The 22,921-nt window shown below is 40.3% G+C and overlaps 1 protein-coding gene across 2 annotated transcripts in view; it reads right to left on the bottom strand.

Annotated features, from left to right (window-relative positions):
- SOX5 (SRY-box 5) overlaps positions 1-22,921 on the bottom strand; it is a 271,463-nt gene that overhangs the window by 67,441 nt on the left and 181,101 nt on the right. For both annotated transcript variants that reach the window (XM_026035780.1, XM_026035781.1), the window contains exon 8: positions 14,474-14,559. In XM_026035780.1, the coding sequence (XP_025891565.1) occupies positions 14,474-14,559 (86 nt within the window). The remainder of the gene's footprint in view (positions 1-14,473; positions 14,560-22,921) is intronic.

Below are 22,921 nucleotides of genomic sequence, written 5' to 3'. Positions count from 1 at the left end.
AGAGGAAAATTCATGAACACATGGAAGCTACAGCTATGTCCATTAGCTGGTTAAAAAAGTTGTTTGCACTGATGTCAATTCAGCATCTTTCACAAATTCTAACCATTACAGAAAAATGGAATCAGTTGGCCTTGAGCCTGCATCTCCTACATGCAATCACAGAAATAGTCTCAGCTTAGCATTACGCTTTATTTTCTCCTTTTACTTATCTACTAACTGGAATTGCCTGGGCAAGTGAAAAAGGAAACTAAACCACAGGCGGCAGAAAACTAACACCGAGTGAGGGCGAGTGGGGAATTCATTTGAGTAGGTCTGAGCTAATCACCCTGCATTATGAAAAAACAGAAAGGAACTTGCAACTTTAGGCAATAAAATTGTACATTTTAGCCACTGACAGCTAGGTGAGATGAATCCCATCCTAACTTCCTGAGTCACACCAGGAAAAAAAGAATAACTACTCTGTTCTGAGCACGACTTTCCTAGTCTTAAATTTCATGGTAGGAGCTGAATTCTTTAAAGTGAAAACCGTCTTTCCTCTCTGAAGTTCATGAAAAACATCATTTTTCTTTTTTCTCGTTACATAAGTAGTATGGAAAAGTCTTTCTATGACTCTTTCTTCCTCAGAGCTGTATAATTGGTATGGCATACAACTACACTTGGAGCATGGAACATGTGGAAAAGGGGCAGAGAACTCCCCAAAGTTGCCTGCAAATTACTTCAAAACTGTGTAGAGAATATATATGTTAACATAGAGTGTGAACCCAACTAGAATGATGAGAAACAATGACAGCTGGCCAATCTTGCCCTTCTTTACTGTGTTTGCCTCAAATATAGTATGTTTGTTAGAATGTGTGAAATACTTCTGAAAATAACAGTTATACTCCATTTTGATTAAAGCAGCAARGGAATGTACAGTTTGGAGTCTTCTTTAGAATGATGCAATTTACTAAATTCAAGGGGAGACTTCAGGTGAGGCCCAGCAGGAGCTAGATACCTAACTTAGCAAATATCTTGGAAGTTCTAGGACACAGGTGATTCATTGTGATCTTTTTTTCCCCTCCAAGTTTAAATTGATTTTATACAAGGATTTATTTTAAAATTTTATCTTAAATTTAGATTTCCAAAAGGAATCGGACTGCTCACCACATCGTATCTGGTAGCACCCTCTTGTAGTGCTACTGGCTCAGAAGACAAGCGACCACCAGCTATGTTTTGCCAACCAAGGGAGAATGTACAAGCAGGAACGTTTGCTTTCTGCATCCCAGCACGGAGTAGTGGCCAGTCTGCCTCGTGTGCAGTTTTGAGAACACACATCAGGTGGGCATAATGGACATATCCTGCACGGCTCATCTCCAGTTAGATAAGACCAGTTATGAAAAGACAGACCTTTGTCCTTCAAGTTTACAGCTATTCCTCAACTATTACTCCCATTCTCCCATATGAGTGGATTGCAATCATAGGAAGGATCCACTGAGAGCTTCCCAGAGCAGAAGCAAGAGCCGTGCCTGGAAGACCCCAAACAATCATCCYGAAGGGCCTTTCACTGGAATTTAATGTGTAGGAGGATCATACTGATTTTAATGAGCTTAGGGTAAGTAACATCCTAAAGGATATGTGCCATACATTTTCTCTCTTAACTTCCAGGGTTGTTTAGAATTCATTAGACCTATCATCCAGATTGTTTCTCTTAGACTAATTATTCTTATAGATAATACCTACCAGTGTCATGACTGTCAGCTTTTTAGATTTTTGACCCTCCTTAAAAACAAAGCATTGTATAAACTGCATTGTTTGGACTAACCAGACTAACAAAAAGCCTGAAATATTCAGGGACAGTAAAAGATGTATTATTAAAGTTGTATGGCATCTGTGGACACAGGTAAGAGAATCACTTCTTCCAGTCTTCCACAGTTACCTGCAACCTCTTCAAATTGCATCTCCACCCAAGCCCTTCTGCAGCAGCAGAAGCAAGCATCCCCCAAGATGGTATCTCTGCTCACAGGCCTGGTGGAAATCTAAGAAGTTGTCAGCTGCATCATCCTTCCTCCCTCTCGTCACCCTCCCCGCCCGCTTGTCTTCCATATTCTGATGACTGTTTATGAGCTCAGCTGTCGTTCTTTGCACCAGGGAAAGATAGATGGGAATACACCAACCCCAACCTAAGTGACCTTTGGATGTGACAAGATTTTTAGGTCAGTCCCACTAAATGGAAGCCTTGGTGCATCGAGGCTCGCCTCAGGGTGAAATTTCCAGCAAATTTATTATCTCCCAATGCCCTTTGGACTGCTTCCCACCATCAAACACCATGGCAGCACTCGGAACAGGAAGAAATACATTAACTGGAATCTGATCGTTTTAAAAGGTTACAGCTGCCCAAATATAATTTAATTTCATACTTGCCCTTTGAGGGTTTGGTGTATATTTTCATTTTATGACTGCAAATGATAAAGCTCTTAAGATTCCAGGCAATAAAATGGAAAGGGGGAAGAAAGTATTTTAAGGTTTAGAAGTCTATTCAGTTCATCGTCAGTGAGCAAAGTGACAAATTAGCTTTTTTTTTTAATCTAACATTTCCCCATTTTTTTAACCATTCTTCATTCCTCCACTTGATCATGAACAACAATACCTTTTAGTGAAATCAAACCTATAATGCCACCCAGTGTGATATGAAAGACACATTTGACTTGCACGCACCTACCCATCCCACATCCATTAAGGACYTGATTTAGAGCAGCAATTAATGTAAAGAGAAATGAAATTAACTGAACGCRAACTGATGCAAAAATCAATCAGGCTTAAGAAAACACTTCAATTTAAGTATAACACTATGACTTTTAGCTRAGGAAACCTTGACTTATTTTGAAATCCCATCTTTGATTTCTGTCAGCTTTGTTTACATACACAGGTGCATCTACCCATGCCTATACAGGACAATAAAAATCAGGTTACCCAGCACTGGCTTTGGGAGCACATTCAATTTGGTAGGAATCCCATATCTGTTGCAGTCATGGAGCTGTAATGCAAGAGGATACGGAGTACTACATCCTAGCACAAAATGCCAAAAGTTGAGAAATCATATTCCTTCTCTCTTTTGCCCACTCTGAGTGAGAGTAAATACCATGCCCTCAAAACGCAAGCTACTGCGCCAACCTGAGCTTGCCCAGCTCAGAGCAGAGGTAGGAAATTCTGAGTACTCCTTCCGTCACTGCAGCCACCGAGAACTGAGTTATGGAGGGAATACCCCCTCAGGACCAAACGTTTTGATCCTGTTTTGGTGACTCTTTCCTTTCCACAAAGCTAATCACAGGAAAAATAAAACAGCTGTAGAAAGGAGGAAGGATTAAGTGTGAATGTTGCATATGCTATTTTCAAAGCCACCGTAAGAAATTAATTATTGTTGGACTCCCAAATCCCTCCAGGCCTCCTTAAAAATCTTATCCAAACATACACTGATATGCACTGTATGCATTAGTTTCACCCCCAGTGCATCAGACCAATACATAGCAAGAAGTAAGGCTGCCATGATTAGGGGAATGGGATGATTAGGGTTAATTAGCCTAACTGGAATAGGCAGCTATTCGTGCTAAATCTGACCAGTGAGTTAAGTATACATACATGGTATACTGCTTACCCTAAACATCAATAAACCTCAGCTCTGTAAAGTAAATATTGGACTATTGAACAAATAGCAACTTGGAACTACTGTGGTGAAAGTAAGAGCTATTTAAAGCCAGTTTAACACACTACAAAATGTAACATGCCYGTTAATGTTTCTATCATGAGCTTTCTATTTTTAAGTTCAGAGTTTAACTGTAAAATCAACATCAGAGATGAAATAGGACTTCAGCCATGTTCTTTTGCCAAATTCAGCTAGATCCATTTGGTTCCCTTAATGAAATAAATATGCCTCCGCATTTTATGGTAACGGCCCAAAACACTTAAATAACACTATCGCAAGCCGTAATGTTTGGGGGCATTAATGGGGAACACACTGTTAGAGTTTGCAAAGAGTGTTCTGAGGAAAAAGAAAAACACGGAGAAGAAAAGGCTTCGCCACCCGGCTCTCTCCGCACCCTGGGCCCTGGAGGGAGCTCCCGGGCCAGGAGCTGTGGGTGCTTTGGGTGCAGGGTGCCGGCGCGGCCCACAGAGCAGCCGTGCCACGAGGCCGCCCGCTGCGGCCTTGGCGCCGCCTCAGCACAGGCAGAGATGGCCGCCGCTCCTCAAAGCCTGCGCTGCTCACAGCAYGGGGGCAACTGCACCAAACGGCCCCTTTCTCGAGTCTTCTTCTTTCTTTTTACGTGCTTTTTCACTGTGCTTTTTAGTTTGATGGATTTATGGATATGTCCGACAGGACAGACAACTCGAGCGGCTACTTGCTGGCAGCCTTGCTTCCTGCATCTCCGGAGGCTGCAGGACTGAGGCAACGCGGCAAGCCCGCGTTCCTGGCCACTGAACATCACCATAACGTGCCTGGCCTCGGCAGCAAAGGGCTAACGAATATAAATCCACTCGTTTGTGACCCCTTTCCCCTTAAACACTGGCATAACGAATGGATTGGAAGCAGACTATTGGTAAGAATAGCAAGCAAATAACTAGGTACCCCAAAGAGAACGGGATGCGAAGAATCTGTCCGGATTCAGACTCAAGGCTCATTTGTGTTACATACATCAAAATCCAGTCCTGAGGACCACTAAGAGCACTAGGCAATATTGTCTCCAAGTTTTCTTGCTGAGATTGATCTGTAAGATTCAACAGAGTGGAAAACACTAAGCACTTCTGAAAACAGCCAGGCGATCTGCAGAAAGTGAGCCTGGACATGTAGAATTAATCGTACTCCTATCTTGGCAACAGGCTTGTGCGATCCGGGCACAAGAGAATGAGTAAGTTCAACACACTTAACGTTGCTTCTCCAACTCTATCTTCTACTGAGACAAGCCCATTTAATCCTGACTTGACAAACCCAACGAGCATTCTCACCTCCGTCATTTGTTATTTAATGCATAGATCTATAGTCTACAGTAGCTAGGTATTTCACACTCTCAAAACTGTGCCTAATATTAGTCACCATTCATAGAGGACACAAAAATATCCTCCCTGGACACCTTTACTGGGAAAGGAACCGGACCTATGGAAACAAGGATGAGGACAACAGCACAAGAACTTCTGATTGATGCCTGCGTTCTTACTGTTGCGTTCGATTTACATCATTGACCAGTGATCCCCTCCTTGTGTGCACATTTACTAAGCTCTTTATATGTTTCTGTCCCATTCTGCCTTGTCAATTTGAAATAATCTAAAACTTCAGAGAAAAAAAAACTGTCATAAACAAGACCGTGCTAACAAGTAAGACATAAATCCCAATTCTAAGCCATACTTATATATTATACCAATCTACATTTAATAACATACTATGACCTAGGTACAATAAAGCTAGCAAGATTTCAAAGAAAATATGTTTTTTTGTATTAACCTTTGGGATACATACAACACAGTAATTTGATTTGTGGACCTAAGGTAGTAAGAAAGTGTCAGTAAGCAGTAAGTTTTCTCTAAGTCAGCTTTTTCCATTGTTTTTATTTATTATTTGTAGCTTTGTTCTGTAGGTTTTGAAGAGTGTATATATTAGTGCTTTTCAGTTTTCCTGTGTATTTTTCTGTCATGAGGTTCTGGTGAGGCATTGTAAATATACACTATTGGCAAAGCTCAGCATGAAGACAATGAATTCCACAAATATCCAGAAAAAATCATTAGTCTGACACAAGCTCTCATGTTTTATAGGAGGCCTATAAACCTCCGGTTTATGGTTTCAGAGCGAACCCCACCAACCAGCCAAACTCCACTCAGTTTGGTTTCACATTTCTCCCCCCTCACGAACAGTTTGCTCAGGATTATATAATCTTATTTGCATGATTATATAATCTTCTTTTCAGCAACATCTCTCTGAAGAGCAAACAACATAATAGGAAAACGACTAGTGTAAGCCAGCTATTTCAAAACCCAATATCTGGAATGTGCAAAGGGCACAATTTTTTTTTTTTTTTTGGCTTTGTTACCAGACTTTTAATAAAGGCACTTTTAGAGAGAATCAATTCAAAAAGAATATAAGACACTAAACAGTGGTAGAAACACCTCAGAAGTTTGTTCTGCCCTCTGTGTAAAAATGCATTGTTTAGTTATCTCAAGGATACATATGCAAATCRACTATTTTCTTCTTTCTCTGTAGGATTTGTTTTGGGGCTCTATAAGACACTTCTCAGACATTTTTTTTTATCCCCTCTGTTTAAGATTCTGGCAGACAGATACTGCCATCCCTGCCATTTCAACAAAGGTTGTGCCTTGCATCTGGCTGAGCTCATACCACTGACATCATCACTGCAACCTACTGAACCGCCAGTCCCAGCACACAGAAGAATAAACTAAGTTTTAGTCACCTTAAATATGCATCCACTCCTGAAGTTTTTTCTCCTTTCAATATACCTCAAACTTTGCCCTAGACAGGACATTGTATAAGTGAAGACTGTCATATTACAATCTTCACACAGACTCTTCTGCAGGCTGCTAAAACTACTTACGATGTCGGTTACTTCAGCAATATTCATCTAAAATTAATGCCTTATAAATAATCAAGGAGTAATCTGCTTCCGTCTGTCAGGCTAACCCCAAAAAGAAAAAAGTGTAACACCATTACGAGAGAAAAGAAATTAAGGATGACCTGAACTCACAAGTATGCCTGCCAGACAGTTACGCACTCCTGCTTGCTGACCTATTTTCTCCCTGCTCACACCACAGAGCAGATCCAAACAAATGGCTAGTAACTCAGCTGCTTACAACGGAGAGGCTGCCACCCTAACAATGCAGTTGGGCATCTTAGGATCTTTGTCAGGTTTCCAAAAGTTTTTAGTGACTTGTTATCTCTTTTAAAGTTGTAATAAAGCTCTCTTTATCAGTCCATAAAGGACTATGTCAAATGTCCTGCTGTTCCGGAGATTAGCAGACTGTGCATGTTGCAGGGCCTAAAATTTTGTGGTGTGACTTTGTGTGTGAACGGCCTGGATGAAGTCATATACAGGGTACATATATCTAATACATACAGCAGCATACTCGGCACTTCAGTTATAAGGCAAATTATCCTTCCTAGTTATTCCTTACAGCTAAAGCAAGTAATTCCAGCTAAAGTAAGCCTTCTTATAGCCTAGGTTCCAATGCTGGCATATTTTCAGTCTCCCATCTATTGCCCATTCATTTCCCTTGAGACTGAGATGTTCTTCTACTGTTAGAATCACACTTTTACACCAGCATGAAGAGGGTAAATGCTCCACCTCTAGCATGAACTACTTAGTCCCTGTGACTTTCAATGTTTTTGATCTGAACTTCACGAATTCCTTAGTGGAGATGAGGACCAATGTACCATGACATCAAATTTACAACTTTCCCGAGTTACCTTTCAGACCACTACATGTATTTCATGGTCTCCTATGAGAAATTGACTGAACTTTACTATTATGAGATATCTCAGGTGAACACAAGAGAGAGAGAGAGAAAAAAAAAAAGGTATAAAATGGTCACCTTTTTCTAAATCATAAGAGCCAAGAAGATAAGAGAAATACAAAGGAAGATAGAGCCAAAACAAGAGACAAAGAAGAAAATCGGAATAAACGCATCCGTATGTAAGACAAGAGGCAAGACAAGAATGGGATTCTTCATCCTGGGGCTTATATGTAAAGAGACAACAGTATGAAGCTGAGGGCTGGCAAATATGAAAATAGCAAGAAAAAGCCCTTGCTTGTGTTATTTCCATTGTCCAAATGTCAAACGCCTTCTGGGCACCCTTCGGGCAGTGGGGATGGTAATAGCTGCACAAGCATCTCCTAACAGGTTCTTCTTAAGGGGCATTTCTTGAAAACTGCTGGGTTCTGCCGCTAGCCCACATGGGCTCAGAGAAGTCAGAGAAAACCCTGGCTGCACTTTTTTTTCCTCCCCCTTTTTTTTCCAGGCCTATTTGCATACGTTCCTTAGTATGCAGAATGCCTCCGTATGTAATTGAATTGTTGTTTTTGCCTCTATTAATACCCATGCAAATGAGCCCCCGGTGCAGCTGTGCTGTATTAATCGTATGTGTGCTTGTGCCTGCCCGCCCGCGGGCGCAGGGGCGGCGGGAGCGGAGCGGGGCCGCGGGCGGGCACGAGAAAACCCTGCCGTGCACCGAGGCCACGAGCGGGCACTGGGACGCGCCTCAACTGCAACACGGGCTGCTCATTTTTCAGGCTTCTTCATTTATTTCATAGCTACGGGTGGAATCCCAAAGTTGTCCCAAAACAATTGCTAATCCAGATAAAATGAACACGGGACCACACCTGAGTCTCTCCTCAGAGGGCAGGGGAGGTGGCTGTAATCTCACAACCCATGGAATAGCCATGATCTTGTTTTACCCCGTGTTTTTACTGCCTGAAAATGTCTACTGTGCATACATTCAGACACTCACACTGCTCAATAAAATATAAAGCATTTATCTATAGTCTGTCACAATGATTTCATCTCTCAGAAACAGGAGTGTGATAAAATGATGCGACTCAGCTTTTCATTCAAATTTATTTTGATAGAATATATAGAGCTTACCTATAAAATTGTTTAAGTTGATATCAAAAGCAAGCATGAGCTACTTGGACATCAACCACAAAGTACATTTCTCCACTAGGAAAGAGATTTATTTGAGCTGATATGTTTTGTGGTTCATGCTTTCACACAATCTACCACAGTGTCTAGCTCTCAGCAGGTATCTTGAAAGTGAGGAGTGGTTTTATCCTACTGTTTTGAAGCTTGCTTTTGAGTTAATTGGGAGAAACTTTTTCCATTTCAAAACTTGCTCAAAACTTCCTTTAGCAACCAATGACTCCCTCGAAATTAAGGTTTGCTATCACCACTGAATGAAAATTTTAAAATGATTACTAAGAACTAGCAATAAGTCTTGGAAAGCATCACATTTTTGAAGACAACTTCACTCGCACTACATGGGGATCTCTACTCAGTTGAGATGGTTGGAGCTTCTCCTACATAACGAGAACTGAGCTCCATTGCTCTAGCTGAATAAGAGGATCCTGATCTTCAGTAATCTCTTTTAAAATGGCCATCTTGGCTACTCATTTGCAGAACAGGTGGCAAACATCTTTTGGCCAGCGTATTTGCTTACAAAGCCAGAAATAAATTGAGGAGAGAAGCGGGGAATATAGAATCTGCATGAATATAACACTTTTTACATCTATTTAAAAGGGCATCCAACAAAAATTATACCTATTATGTTGTTTTATTACTCCTATTATTATCATTATTTGCGATGGTCATCAGAAACAGCACAGCAATACGCTGAGCTAATGACAGATGGACAAGTGCCTTCTTTTGGTTATGCTAATGAGGAATGTTGCTTTTCATGTACTTAGCAGGGTTTTTTTTTTTCCAGATGTGCATGCAGTTAAAACCTAATTCTACCTTTTCTTATGCTTAAGTGGATTGCATGAATTTTATGATATTGTAATCGAACTGTGCACTAATGATTCTTTCCCTACAAATTAAGCCAGAGTCCTGTTAATGAGAACAGGTAAAGTAGAAAAGCAAACACTGAAGGAAGACTGATTCTTAGTGTTGAAAAGCCGGCTTAGATGGTATTTAAAGGTAGACACTTCACAGCAAATGGAAAGAATAATCTTGCAGTTCCAAGAAATGGCTCATCTTCTCTCTTGTAAGTAAGCAAGTGGGCTCATTAATATCTCAAAGAAGCAATGAACGCAGACTGTAGAAAACAGCTGGAAATGTAGACTGGATAATGCACAAAGTACTGCCTACAATGCATAGAGGCCACAACAGGATCTTGCGCTTTTCTTCTCAGTCAGCAATAACTAAAATGTCTTTTCAGCTCCGACAAGCTGGCATACCAAGAACCACAGTCATCACTAGAGTGGCCATACATTTTTCAGAGTCTTCCTGGCTTTGAGGTGGTGGTGTAACACTGAAGTAGTTCCCAGAACTTTGGTTAAAATTGGTTATATCTACAGATTACAGGAAGGAGTCAGAGATAAGTAAAAATGAACACATTAAAAAACATCCTTAGTGCTTAATTCCTAAAAATGGAGCGCTGTCYCCAAGACGGAGGGTAAATTCCACCATCAGTAAGATTTCAAATGAAAGTGGAAGTATTCTAGTAATAGTAGTATTAAGTAATTAAGTAGTATTAATTAAGTAATTAAGTAGTAGTATTCTAGTAATTCTAGTAATGGTAGCATTAATAAAGAATGGGCCTAAGTACTTGCAGCATTCTTTCCAGATGCACGCTGCTTATCATCTTCACAGAAAGAGCCAAAGAAMTTCTTCAAACGAATGGCCTTCAGAATTGAGAAGCCGGTGAAAATATTTGGTTAAAGCCAGTTAAACTACTCATGCCTACATGTGTAATAACAGTCCTAACTGTAGTGTTGAATGTAGCCACCAAGTAAGTATGATGTCCTGTTTCACACCAAGATGAAGAGGAGCAAAGCTTGACCGTGAGCACTCAAAACTTTTTTGGTGTGCTTTTCCTCAGGAGCAGATGTTTGCAGGAAGCCTGTAGTACATCAGATTGCTCTATTGTTTTGAAAGAACACAAAATGTCCATACAGTAACACTACCCGGGCAGCTGTCATCACGCATTCAGCATCATCTTTCAAAATAGTTATGGGTATATACGGCACTTGTATTACTGCCAATTAATCAGTCCTTGTCATTATTTGGTTATCAAACAACCGATGTGGGAAATCTGAACCTTTCGCGTTCCCAGTAGCGCAGATTTGTCCCTCAGTTTTTAGATCAGATGATCAAGTCTGTTGTCTTGCAATGCTTAGTAAGCATTTAGAGGTCATTTTTCTCAGAAAAGAAACCACTAGATCTTATTTTACACTGAATCTGCTCAGGCTTCTGGAACCATCTATTTCCCATTAGATGTGCCTAAGACGGCTGGTATTAGATTAATCATTTCAGTACCAACTTAATATTTACTTTGTGTAAAACTTTTKCCAAAGCAGCTTTGAGTGCTGATCTGCGAGAGTGAGGAATTTAATTCCCTCATTTGCTGAGCTATATAGGAAAACGTTGTGCTCAGAAAAGGCATAAGGCAGAACTTASAATTCGTCAGCCTTATTTAATAAAGCACTCTTGCACGACTTTGTTCAGTTTTGTTCTTACTCATCTGAAACAGAACCGCTGGGCTGCATCCCTTCTGAAGAACAAGACCACAGGAAATTTATGGGGGGTGAAAAACCAGTGCAAGAATCTTACCTGCTAACCAAGAAGGATTTTGCTGACATGAGAATATACTTTAAAGTGACACTACAGTGTTTAGGCCTGAATGCTAACATTAACAGAAGAATATTAAAAAAAAAAAAAAAAAAAGGTAATTGCATTTTCATTAGTAAATGCAAATATGAGTGGATATGGAGGGATAACAAATAGCTCTTTATAGATAGAGCAGGTTCTGGCATGCAGTATGTTAATTCCAGCTTCTCTAGCACGGCCCCATCCATCTACTTCTTTCCAGACATTGTTATGTAAGTTTTAGTTTCCATTCTCATTGAGCCATTAGTCTCTCTGTGGATACTGGAAATAAAGGCAATCACGTATAGCTAATTGTGGCAGATATCAGATGACAGCATCTGTATATCCCAGTGGGGACTCAAAGGCAGGGAGAGAAGCAGAGAGCTTCAGATTATGAACCTGTCAGTGGGGATCAACAGGGCATTTCAAAACAGAGATTACGTTTTCCCTGACAAAGGGTATCTTTGCCAGAGGAAAACAATAACACATTTCTCTGCAAATACAGTGTGCACTTCATTTACCAAAGGAAAATTCAGTTCAGACAACTAGGGATAAAAAAGCACTTCCTGTTGATCTCCAAATGCACTACAAAAGCCATGTCCCGACTTAAAATTCCATAATGAAATAACAACGGCATGTTTATAAAAAAAAAAAAAAAAAAAAAAAAAAAAAAAAAAAAAGAAAGAAATCCTTGGCTTTGTCTTTGCTAAGATAATGTTGTGTTCCTAATTCTGCCGGGAGCAAAAAACCCAACATGTTGTCAGGTTCTTTGATCTCCCCGGAACACGGCTGCTTTTAGTACACAAAGCCTCAAAGATGAGTGATAGGGAGGATGGAAAGAGAAGAAAAGGAAGAAGGTTGTATTTTTGTGACCCTCTGCGGTTTGATGGCCAGAGGACAGGGGATATGTAGGGAACGCTCTGGTTACGCACAGTGTAGATGAATCTCTGAAGTAAGAAGAGCCCCTCCCTTGAAAGAGCCTGTAAGGGCTATAGAGCCTCCAGGTCCTACCAAATGAAAAYAGTATCTCCCTTGATTCCCCCCACACTCGATCCCGTTCACGCAAGCATGAGTCCAGTTTGAACACTACACCGGAAAACCTTTAGCAAAGGTTACTGCACCCTCTCAGTCAGCACCAGAAAGCAGGGGCCTGTCCAGTTTCCACAGGTTATGCTGATAACTGAAATCATTGTTAGACATGAGGAAACAGAACCTTTTCTTCCTTTTTTCCTAGCATATACATATCCTTAGAGATCAAGACTGAAAGATCTGAAGAAGTCTACAGAGTTAATCCACTGACCAGACGCCAAACTCCCCTTTCAATTCCAGATTAAAGGACATATAAGCAAAACAAAATAGGTAAACTTGTACAATACGTCCCTTTTACTTTTCCATAGAAACATGAGGCCTTTGAGTTCTTCAAATTCTTCATCTTAAGATTCTTAAAAAGTCAATCAGATTTGCAAAAAGGCCACTTCCTTTTTAAGGAAACTATCGCTCTTACAATGCCCCATTTAATCAGAATACTTCAGCCCACCACATGATAAGATATGGCCCAAACCTAGTCATGAAATGAAAGGAAAACTCCTAACTTACAGAAGCACTGATGCATTATTTTAGGACTAGCTTCAATGGCTGCTTAAATAAGCAGAATTAGACTCGATTGTCTATTTTCTCATTTCTAACTAGAGCCTGTTGTGATTTTCCTTTTTCTTCCCTTTCTTCCATGTGTGTGCTCATGTGTGTTTGGCTATTATGAGCACTTTATCAAAACTGACGTTACTCCTCAAAAATCATTTCAGAGCGATGACTTTTACGGCTCCCATGATTCTTAAGCTGCCTGTGGTATTTGTAACTCTCAGAAACTACACAGACAGTGTAGCTTTTCATACAAAAGCACAATAGGAATGAATGTATTAACCTCTGCGGTGCATGGAATGTGTCAGCTTCCATACTGGCAGCTATTTCGGTGAAACTCAGCTCACTTCCGCTAGCTGTGTTCCATGAAAAAAAAAAAAAAAAAGAAAGAAAAGAGAAAATTTTCCCTGGAATTGTGTCCCACTCTCTCATGTGCTGGCCAGCCATACTGATGCTGGCCAAAGCGAGCTGGAGAACGTGTTCCACACGTGCTGTTCAGATGAGCATTTCCAAGCAGGTAAACTGCTCTGGGTTCCACGTGAGTAGGCAAATAAGGAGCAGCAAGGAGGCCAATCTGCAGCTGAGGCTTCGGTTGTGGCTTCTTTGCTTAGTCTTAAATGAAAGCATCGCTCACTTTTTGGACAACTAAAGATGATTTGAACTCATTTGACCTGCAATTTTTACTCAGGTTCATTCCAGCAGCAAAACATATACCAAGATTTCTGAAGTCCAGGGCTTTGACACGGGTTTGGAGTCCGACGCCACAGACCTGAGGAACATCTGCCACATGGTGACGAAGGCCCGTGGACAACATCCTGACACCTACAGAATCCACAACTATATCRGGAGCTTTAATCAGGCTCCCGGGAGCTACAGGGCTGAATCTTTAGCATGGCTGAGGAGAGGTTCTCTAGCACTCTTCCACCTGTTTTGTAATTGCACGTGTTAAATTAGTGTAATCACTAATTATCTGCTCTACAGCAGGGCCTAAAATGTGCCACATACCATAAATCACCACGGGAGGGGCCAGTCATTGCTCTGAAGAGCTTATAGCCTAAAAGGACATAATCATGTTAAGCGACTTTTAAGCAGTTTAAAAGTGCTTGTCAGGACAGAGCTCTTCTGTCTAGCAATGTGTTTGCTCTTGCTGGTTTACACTTAGCCACTCTTCACAACCTGTGTCAGAACATTGTAATGGAAAAGCAAAGCAAACATTTTGGCCTACTGAAATTCAAAGCACAAACCCCAAAATAAACAGTTAAACTAACAAGGTAAATATAAAAATATTTTTGAAGTTCCCTGAAGGTAAGAGAACAAAAAGAATGAATACAATTTGCCATCTATTTCACTTCAGATGCAAATTTTATATGGCGAGACTAGACCAAAAAAAAAAAAAAAAAAAAAAAAACCTGTTAACTGCATTGTGTTTAACTGGAGGAGAAATGGGTTTTCCATATTTATTTAACCTTTGCCTCCCCGGCATTGTATTCGGACTTACCTGCAGTTGGAGTGGGCCTAAGCCTGGTGTTGCTGCGGCAGCAGCTGCCATGGTAGTTGGGATCAGCTGAACAGGGTAAGGGTCACCTAAGTAAGAGAATAATAGAGGCGTCAGCACCTTTTATCTACTCTCCACCTGCAAATTAAAGTCCTGCATTCACTCCTTCCAAAAGCCTGCTTTTGTGTGCCTTGTTGAGGCCTAATGAAAAGCGCTATTGTGCAGCCTTTTACTAACACTCTTTTCACAATTCTGGCTGAGAGAGGAATGTGAATAAAAGGCACAAGCAATTAAGGCGGAAACCTCATCCTTTTTCATGATGTATTTAGGGAAATGGAAAAAAAAAAGTGCACATTGATCAGAAAGCTGCACTTCACAAAAAAAAAAATGGGGGGGGAAAGAAAGAAAGAAGATGGGGGTGGAGGAGAAGAAAAGGAAAACAGCACAACCTTGATAAGATCACAGCACTAGAAGGAACAAATTTACAAGCTTGTCCAGAATATGAAGTTAACAAAACTCAGATGATTGTTGGTAAACTGAGCCTCACGCAGATCCAAAGTGGCACTCCCTCGACTTCTCGTTTTGAGTTATAGAAAAAGAAAATCTTGCTTTACAGTTTGGGAGGGTTGATCCTCTAACAGGGAAAAGCATGTGAGGTTAAGTAAATCAGATAAAAGCTTCAGAAATCCCTGCACTCCATGACTTGTGATTCAATTCTGCTTCTGAGAGAAAACTATTTCAATTTCAGTAAGAACTGCATTGTGCCAAAGGAGATAAAGAGATCCAGTAAAAGTTGAAGGAAAAGTTGCAGGCATTTCTAAAGGAAAATTATCTGAAATGGCAAAAAACAACATGGAGATTGGCAAGTTTTAATGATATAGAGAAAAAACTTCTGGTGTCTTATGCATCTGATTTGTTGAAATGAACCACAAAGCTGTTAAGACAATGAGYACAACRTTAACAAGGAACTGCTGCACATGTTATAAATTCCTATATATTCCTATTATATATTCCTTCCCCATGTATTATATTCCTTCTCCACGTATTATATTCCTTCTCCAAATGATAAAACATTTGAACACTTTCCACTCAATAAATAAGGATCACTAGAGCCTTTCCCTAAGGTCCAGTGACTTGCCCAATGGTAGAGCTACTGTGGCATCAAAAAGCCACTTCTGCTGAGGCTGTGGTGAAGAGAGAACTTGGTGTGAGGACAGCCTAGGTAAATGCTGCTGTGTCTTTCACTAGGCAGGTAAACTAAAAGTTTTCTTCATTTAATGCCCTATTTTGATTGAACTTAGGAAAAACAGAAACTAAAAAGTGCAGGCAATGAGTACTATCATGATGAGTTACTATCAACTAAAGGCTCTGAAGACACTAGCAAAGGCTTTGGGTCTACCTGCTACACCTGCTACGTGCTACACCTACCTGCTCTTCGCTGCTGCTCTAGAACATGTTGTCTCTTTCTGCGGTCATTAAATTCACTCCCATATCAGACTTAAGGTTTTGTCTAAGCAGTTTGAGTTAACTCTAAAGTCTGGGAAAAACATTTCTTAACCACTCTATGAACACTCCAGTAAATATCTTATTTTTAGATCTAAATAGTTGTGAAGTTTTTTTCCCAAGCTCTGGGAATATTTCAGGAATGTGCGGCAATATATATACAGTTATTGGAAACAGCTATTTCCCAAGCTATATACAAGCTTGTTCCACTGAAAATGTCAATGAATTCTCAAAAAAGGGTATTACACTTCAATTAAAAAAAAATCAATATCAATCTACTAATGCGGGACAAATGGACCTGGCTTTATGTCCCTCARTCTTTCAAGAAACAAAAGACAGATTTTGTGCGGCTTTTTTTATATTCCAAGCTATCTCTGGTTATTTGTGGACTTTTCTTACAAACTCCAAATCAGAGAGAAATTTTGCCTTTTTTTTTTTAATGTCTTTAGTAAACTACATGGTAGAATCGGAAGCAGGTCGGAGGTTGGAATTTTTATTTTGACAACAGCCAAGAATTATTTCAGTAGATAACAAATTCTTTTTGAACAGAGGGCTGCTTCCCAGCTACCATGTGACATCACTTTGAAGAACAGATCTGTTCAAGACTGGCTATGCGAAAACAACATGGAAATACAAAATATACTGGTGATAGAGTATGTACAGGGTAYGTGTCAGCCTGATGAGCTGTATCAGAGGTGCTGGCACCCATGGTGGGCAAAGGGGGATGCCTGGAGCCAGGAATGGCTTAGRGAGGGAAGAAGACAAGGCAGAAACCTCAGTTCTGGACCATTTTTTATTTCTTTACCCCTCCTTTGGTCCATCTTCCAGAAACACACTCAGAATCTCTTTATTGATAATTTATGCCATGTTACATCTTTCAATTTCACTTCATCCCTTCATCCCTGCACAAAATCATCTAAGATCTTGCCTACCTGAGGATTTTTCATTAAGTTAATTCATATCTAAACCACTCTTTATGTGAACGATCTCCATGATCCTCCACTGAAAACACTTCTCTGCTACCCTTGGTTGTGGGACAGAGTCAAGCTGACATCCTGTCCCACCTCAAAACTACGAAATAACAACCCTGTGTTAAGGATCTTGATTTTCAATGACTCGCTATCGAGCTTGTGGATGCCAAATGATTTGTATAGTAGYGAGAGGAAGACAGAGGCTCTTCAATTGCTTATGGGTTTGGCAAAACTTTATCATAGCAGTTAAGTAAGTTAAAAAACAAAAGCAAATGGATTTGTTTAAAAGAGGAAGTGTAGGAGCTAACATTACGTGTGTTGCACCATTCACCTAAATTCGTGAGGCATTTTTTGTATTCATTTCTCTGTCACTCATCACATTTATTCTCCTTCATGGTGTAATCCCCCTAGTGCCTTGTCTTGTCTCCTGACAGGCTGCAAGCTCTTCAGAGCAGGCACAATTGTCTTACCTGCTATATAAATCAAGTTACATGCTAATGTTAAATTATAATGTTTTGACAAGATTTTTAGGTTGAACCTGATTATATGAAACAATAGAGCTCTCTTTTTTTCCTGAAATTTTCTTCTTTAAAAAAATATGAAACCAGAAAAGGAGAAGTACGGGTTTTATTTCCCAACATTTTTTAAGTTATTTTTCCCTCCTACTTCTCTTTCAGGGAAAAAACGTGAAAAAAGTYGGAGGTCACAGAAGGAGAAGAGAAAAAGAAAACAGTGTAAAGAAAGTATTGAATATGAAACAAGAAGAGATTCTTAAATAATAATTTCTCAAACCAGAATGCTAATCAAAATTTCATAAAACATACATGAATAAATATTTCCTCCTAGTAGATTCTGGTGAATGAAAAGCAAGTCTACAGGATCTTCTCCCCCCCCATTTTTGACAAGCTATAATAATTTTACACTCAATTTATTACTTAAGTACATTTATAATGAATAATCACAGCTGATGGGTAATTGACAGGTAAGCCACAGCATCTCTTCTCAGCCTTCATTTATTCTCATCTTCATTGCCATTTCACTTGCAGTTCCTTGGTGTGGTGGTGGACATCAAACACGGGTAGCTGGGGCTGGGGAGATACGGGCACTGTTCTCTACCTTCTGGCCATGAACAAAGCAGATACCATTAGTGGCTTCCAAAAAGGAATCCAAACTGGTTTCCTGCCCAGGCAGCATGGCTTCTACCTACAAGGGATTYGTTTATTTGGGATTTTTTACAAACAATTAAGCCTGCAAAGGAGATGCTTTTGGAGGAATCTAAAGACAGCCTGACAGTTCCCATGAAGAGGTTTTCGAAAAGATGGAGCCCACTTATTCTTAGTAGTACTGCAAGGGAGCACAAGAGACAATGGACATCATAAACTGAAATAAGAGAGGACCGGACTGGACAAAAAACCCTTTCCCYTGATGACAGGCAGACACTGGAATAAGAAGTCAACAGAGTTTGTGCAGTCTCTGTCATTGAGGGTTTCAAACACCTGACTGGGTGAAGTTCTCAGTAGCCTGGTCTCATCTTAAAGACAACCCTGCTTGGAGCAAGAGGTTGGACCGGACCTTCTGAGGTCTCTTCCAKCCACAAAAGCTCAGGTTTAATCCAAGTTATTATCATTTGGTATAAATTAGCAGAGTGCCCAAATCTTCATTTATATCCAATAAATACGCGACTCTTTTTCAAAAGCCCTGAGAATTAAGGAAAATCAATGATTTCCACATAGGTTTCTAGATGCTCGTGAATTTTAACATCAGGACTATAACTTGGTTGCCCAACTATGGATGATAGGGCATCCACCAGGCATCTATTAATGCCTAGAAACTGAACTGAAAATATCAGCTTGTTCTCACAGGATGCTTATTTTTCTTTTCCTATTTTGTATTTATCAGCATTATTGTGAGAGGGAACATATAGATTTGAGGGGTGGATTTGGGGGTTCTTTCAGCTGAAAGTAGCCCATAGTTGTGTTGTTATTTTTTATGATCTAGATGCTTTTTGTAGCATCCGCAGCTCTACAGAAGTGACACATTCTCATGTACACTAAAAGGCAAAGTTGTTACCCAAACTCCCTCGATCTTGCTATTTCTATCCACAATGCTATTATTCTTTTCTCATCCTGGGGGGAACACGAGAGTTTAGTCATATGCTCATTCTTTGCCACGGCATAAACAGTAAATCTGAAAGATGACTAGCATCTTCATAAAGAAGCTTCAGTATGTGGTCCTCACAACAAATGCTCCCTATTTTTGTCAGCCGGATAAAAGCATACCAATGTCAATATTTTTTCTTGTGATTTGATGATTGTCAATGACCTGTTTGTCAGCTGATACAGTCGACACCGTTAAATCAGAAATTAGCGCTCAGTCTCTTTAGAAGCCAGGCACACGGACACTGCACACAGGAAAGATTATAAAACAGCCCACATGATATGCCATTAAACAATGACACATGTGACTAGCTGAAAAACAGAGATACATCAGCAAATTTCCCTGAGGAAGTTTATGGTATTTAACTCCTAAACATTAATTTTATTGTGCTGTGTGAGGAGCCAATTAAGTGAGAATTTCATTTTTGCTGGACATAGGAAATGTTGTTCAGAAAATAGACGAAGAGTAAATTCAGCATATTTTAATTTTATTAGGCTTGGTTTGTTCACCTTACATATTTTTGCCAATTTTATAAGGCAATTAGATATTTCATCAATAACTTTCTATGTCTGATTTTACTTAGAACATTTCCAGCAGCAATGAGCTGATATGCAAGACRCATACAATGTACCTATTGTATATTCACATTTTTTTCCCCTTAATTGGATATGGTTGAAATAGTGATTAAAGTGCTTTCAGAAAACCCCATGTTGATGACATCTGACTGGGAACACAATATGATTTGTTACAACAAATTATCCACAGGGGAGAGAAGGAATGGGCAAAGAAAAACAGTTCTTGTTTCTAAAATTTGGCATAATTCCATCAAAATAACACAGGTATTGGGAAATAAAAATCTACCTAGAAGCAGGAATTTTCCTGAGAATTTCTGACTAACTTGGAATATACATTTGGAAGGAATCCCATTTCCAGAATAAGTGCAATACTAGTAACTATGGTTTCCCCCCAAAAAGAAGGCAAATATTAAAAACTCCCATACAATTACATTTCTTGCAAATCTCAGTTCGGTAACAAAATGTGTTGCTCTTCATCTTCCAAACAAGAAACTACCTGGAAACCAAGAGCTTCAGCCATGCTGAAAAATGCTGCCATCGATACAAAACACCATTCTTTCATAAGGGGCTAGCCAACATTTGTATGCTTTTCAAAGGGTTCCCCAGTTGTTTAGAGAAGCAATGGCATGCAGCTATCCTAAAAAGCTCTTAGCTAGCACCATTAACGGGGAAGGATCCATCTCCTTTATAAAGCCTGGGCTATTCTGTATTTTTTAGGGAAAACTTAATTGTAAACAGGAGTGGAAATAGCCTCAGAAGAAGCACGGGGGAGCATTCTGCTTATATTTGTTGAAGAACATCTACTTTACCATTCATCTCAGCTCTCTCCCTTCTGTGTTTCCTGAGGCAGGCAAACGTGCAGTCATAAAAGGATGACACCACCTACAAGGGACGAGCAGCCGCTCCGTGGTGGAGGGAACCACGCAGCTTGCAGAGAGCAGGACACAAGGCTATTTCTCGTCCGTCACTTACGCTCTTCTTACGCTCTGCAAATACTAGTTAGCTCTAAAGAAACGCTGTTTCTAAGAGTGGTCCTGGCARATCTTTATTATTTGGCGTGAAATCTGGTTTCAATTAAGTCAATGGCAGCAGTTCCTCAAGCCTCAGAAGAGCTGACGTTTCCCTTGCCACTGCTGAAACGCGGGGAGCTGGGTGCACTGCCTAGGTAAGAGSTCCCACGGGCACCTCAAGAGGTGCTGAGCTAGTAGTAGCAGTAGTAGCAAACGGCRGGGTTAAGGACAAAATTTAGAAGCCGAGGCACCCTGTGTAACCTCGGAGTARGAGAAGCTCTGCTACCGCTGGGGAAATTCAGTAATCTGGCTCTGGTTGGCTTCGACATCACTTGAAACGGAGGGAGATCATCTGTTGCTAAAGCCCAAGGTACTGAGGACAGTGGGATTAAGTCTTAACAGCTGCACATGCTATAGGTCACTAAYGTAGCTATCAGCCTGCCCCAAAACGTCATCTCTTTGTACAGAAATGACTTGCACAAAAATTACAATATTTAAATTCCAAATAGCACATGTGAATAGATAACCAGATACCTAGCCAGCAGATAACCAGTATTTCTCTTGCTAATCATGGGCAATATAGTCACATCACATACTGTCCGATTATTTTTCTAATACAGAAAAAATGCTTTGGTTGTAAATAATAATATTAAAATTTTTACACAATCATGCAATTATATCTAGGTATGAAGGTCAAAAATCAACTGGAACCACAGATCAAGAGTCTTTTTTTTCCACATAGAAATGTAATCTTAATAGAAGTTCCTCCCTTTCTCTCTGCCAACTTTACCACTACACAATATGCCGTAGGGAAAAAAAGGGGAAGTGTCAACTTGTGTAAATTGTCCCTTATGTAATGCAAACCATCTGTTTAAAAGAAACAAAACAAAACAAAATGAAAACCCAAGCCACTCCCAAGCACGATCTGCTATGAAGAAAAGGAAAGTAAAGGAAATCCACCACACTGAACTGGAACTCAGAGACCACGATCTGCCATGAGGGAAATATTTACCCCTCTACTCTCTGTATTTATGCAGTTTCACAAAACATTTTGCAAAGTATGAGGGAATAATCTGCTCTGAACATATCAGGCATTGATGTTGTTGCACTTTCATTACCTTCTAGAACATTTCCAATCAGATAGGAGTTGAAATAATAGGCAACCTTCTCTTTTCTACAAGGGATAAGATCAGCTCTTACCCCAAGATGACCACTGGGTCAGAAAGGTTCTGAGTCCCCGGCCACTGGGCTTTTCCACAGCATATAGAGACAAGTACTGGCAGCACACAGAGACAAAGGGCTGATACACTTCTGCTCTATTTTGCTTTAGCTASCCGCTAGGAGAGACACTTAAATGGACTCTTGCTACGACTTGTAATGACTTTTCCTGTATTATCTTCAGTCAAATTGCCAAAAGAGGAAATATATGTAGAAAAAGTAATACTCCTCCCTTCCACAATCTGCCTCTGGATAAATCACTACTCCAATGGGAAGTGCTAGCTGAGGAATCCTATCACATACACTCTCTGATGTCCCTGGGAGACAAACATCTGATTTCTGTTGCTCTGAGATGGACAGTTGAACCAGAAAGCAGTAAATAATTTAGTTTAGTTTCACTATGGAAGCTGAATGAAACAAAAATAGCGGTAAAACTAGGTATTCATCCTTTTTTCCTCCTCTTTCCCTGACCCTGAGGTTTGATCACACATTCTCTTCCAGCTGCAGCTGTGCTGGCTGAGGAGGCCACCATCTCCACTCGCAGTCCCCTGCCAAAGGTTACCACTGTGACCAAGCTGCTCGTTTAATCACTCCCCTACATGTTTCCATTAAAATGAGCCAGCTTAGCTTAAACAGTTTAAACAGAAGGTCTTTGCTTTCCCATTTTGGACAGAAACAAGGGAGGGAATGCTCAACCAAGAAGCTTGGCCAACATGTCAGAAGTTAGAGGCACGGTGAGGAGCAACTGGAGGCTGTTACCTCTTCAGCTSCTTGGCCTGCAGGCAGAAGGCAGGTGATCCAGCCACAAGGTGACAGCAAGAGCACAAGCGTCTACACATCTGGAGCGCCCTGCATGGCCCACTTCTTAATTTGAGATGTGTTTTTGGAGATCTCCTCTTTCAAAGGGCTAGGGCACAAACAGGATAAATACTGGGGCCTTCTGAAGTGTCTCCAGACAGGAGTCCATAATTAATTTGTTAGGAAAATGTCARTTATTTGCCATGACAACTTCCCTTT

This window comes from Nothoprocta perdicaria, unplaced genomic scaffold, assembly GCF_003342845.1.
Source record: "Nothoprocta perdicaria isolate Ctin4 unplaced genomic scaffold, notPer1 scaffold_167, whole genome shotgun sequence".
In the NCBI taxonomy this organism is placed as follows: Eukaryota; Metazoa; Chordata; class Aves; order Tinamiformes; family Tinamidae; genus Nothoprocta; species Nothoprocta perdicaria.
The sequence above is the reverse complement of the archived record's forward strand: the minus strand, read 5'-3'. Positions and strand labels throughout refer to the sequence as shown.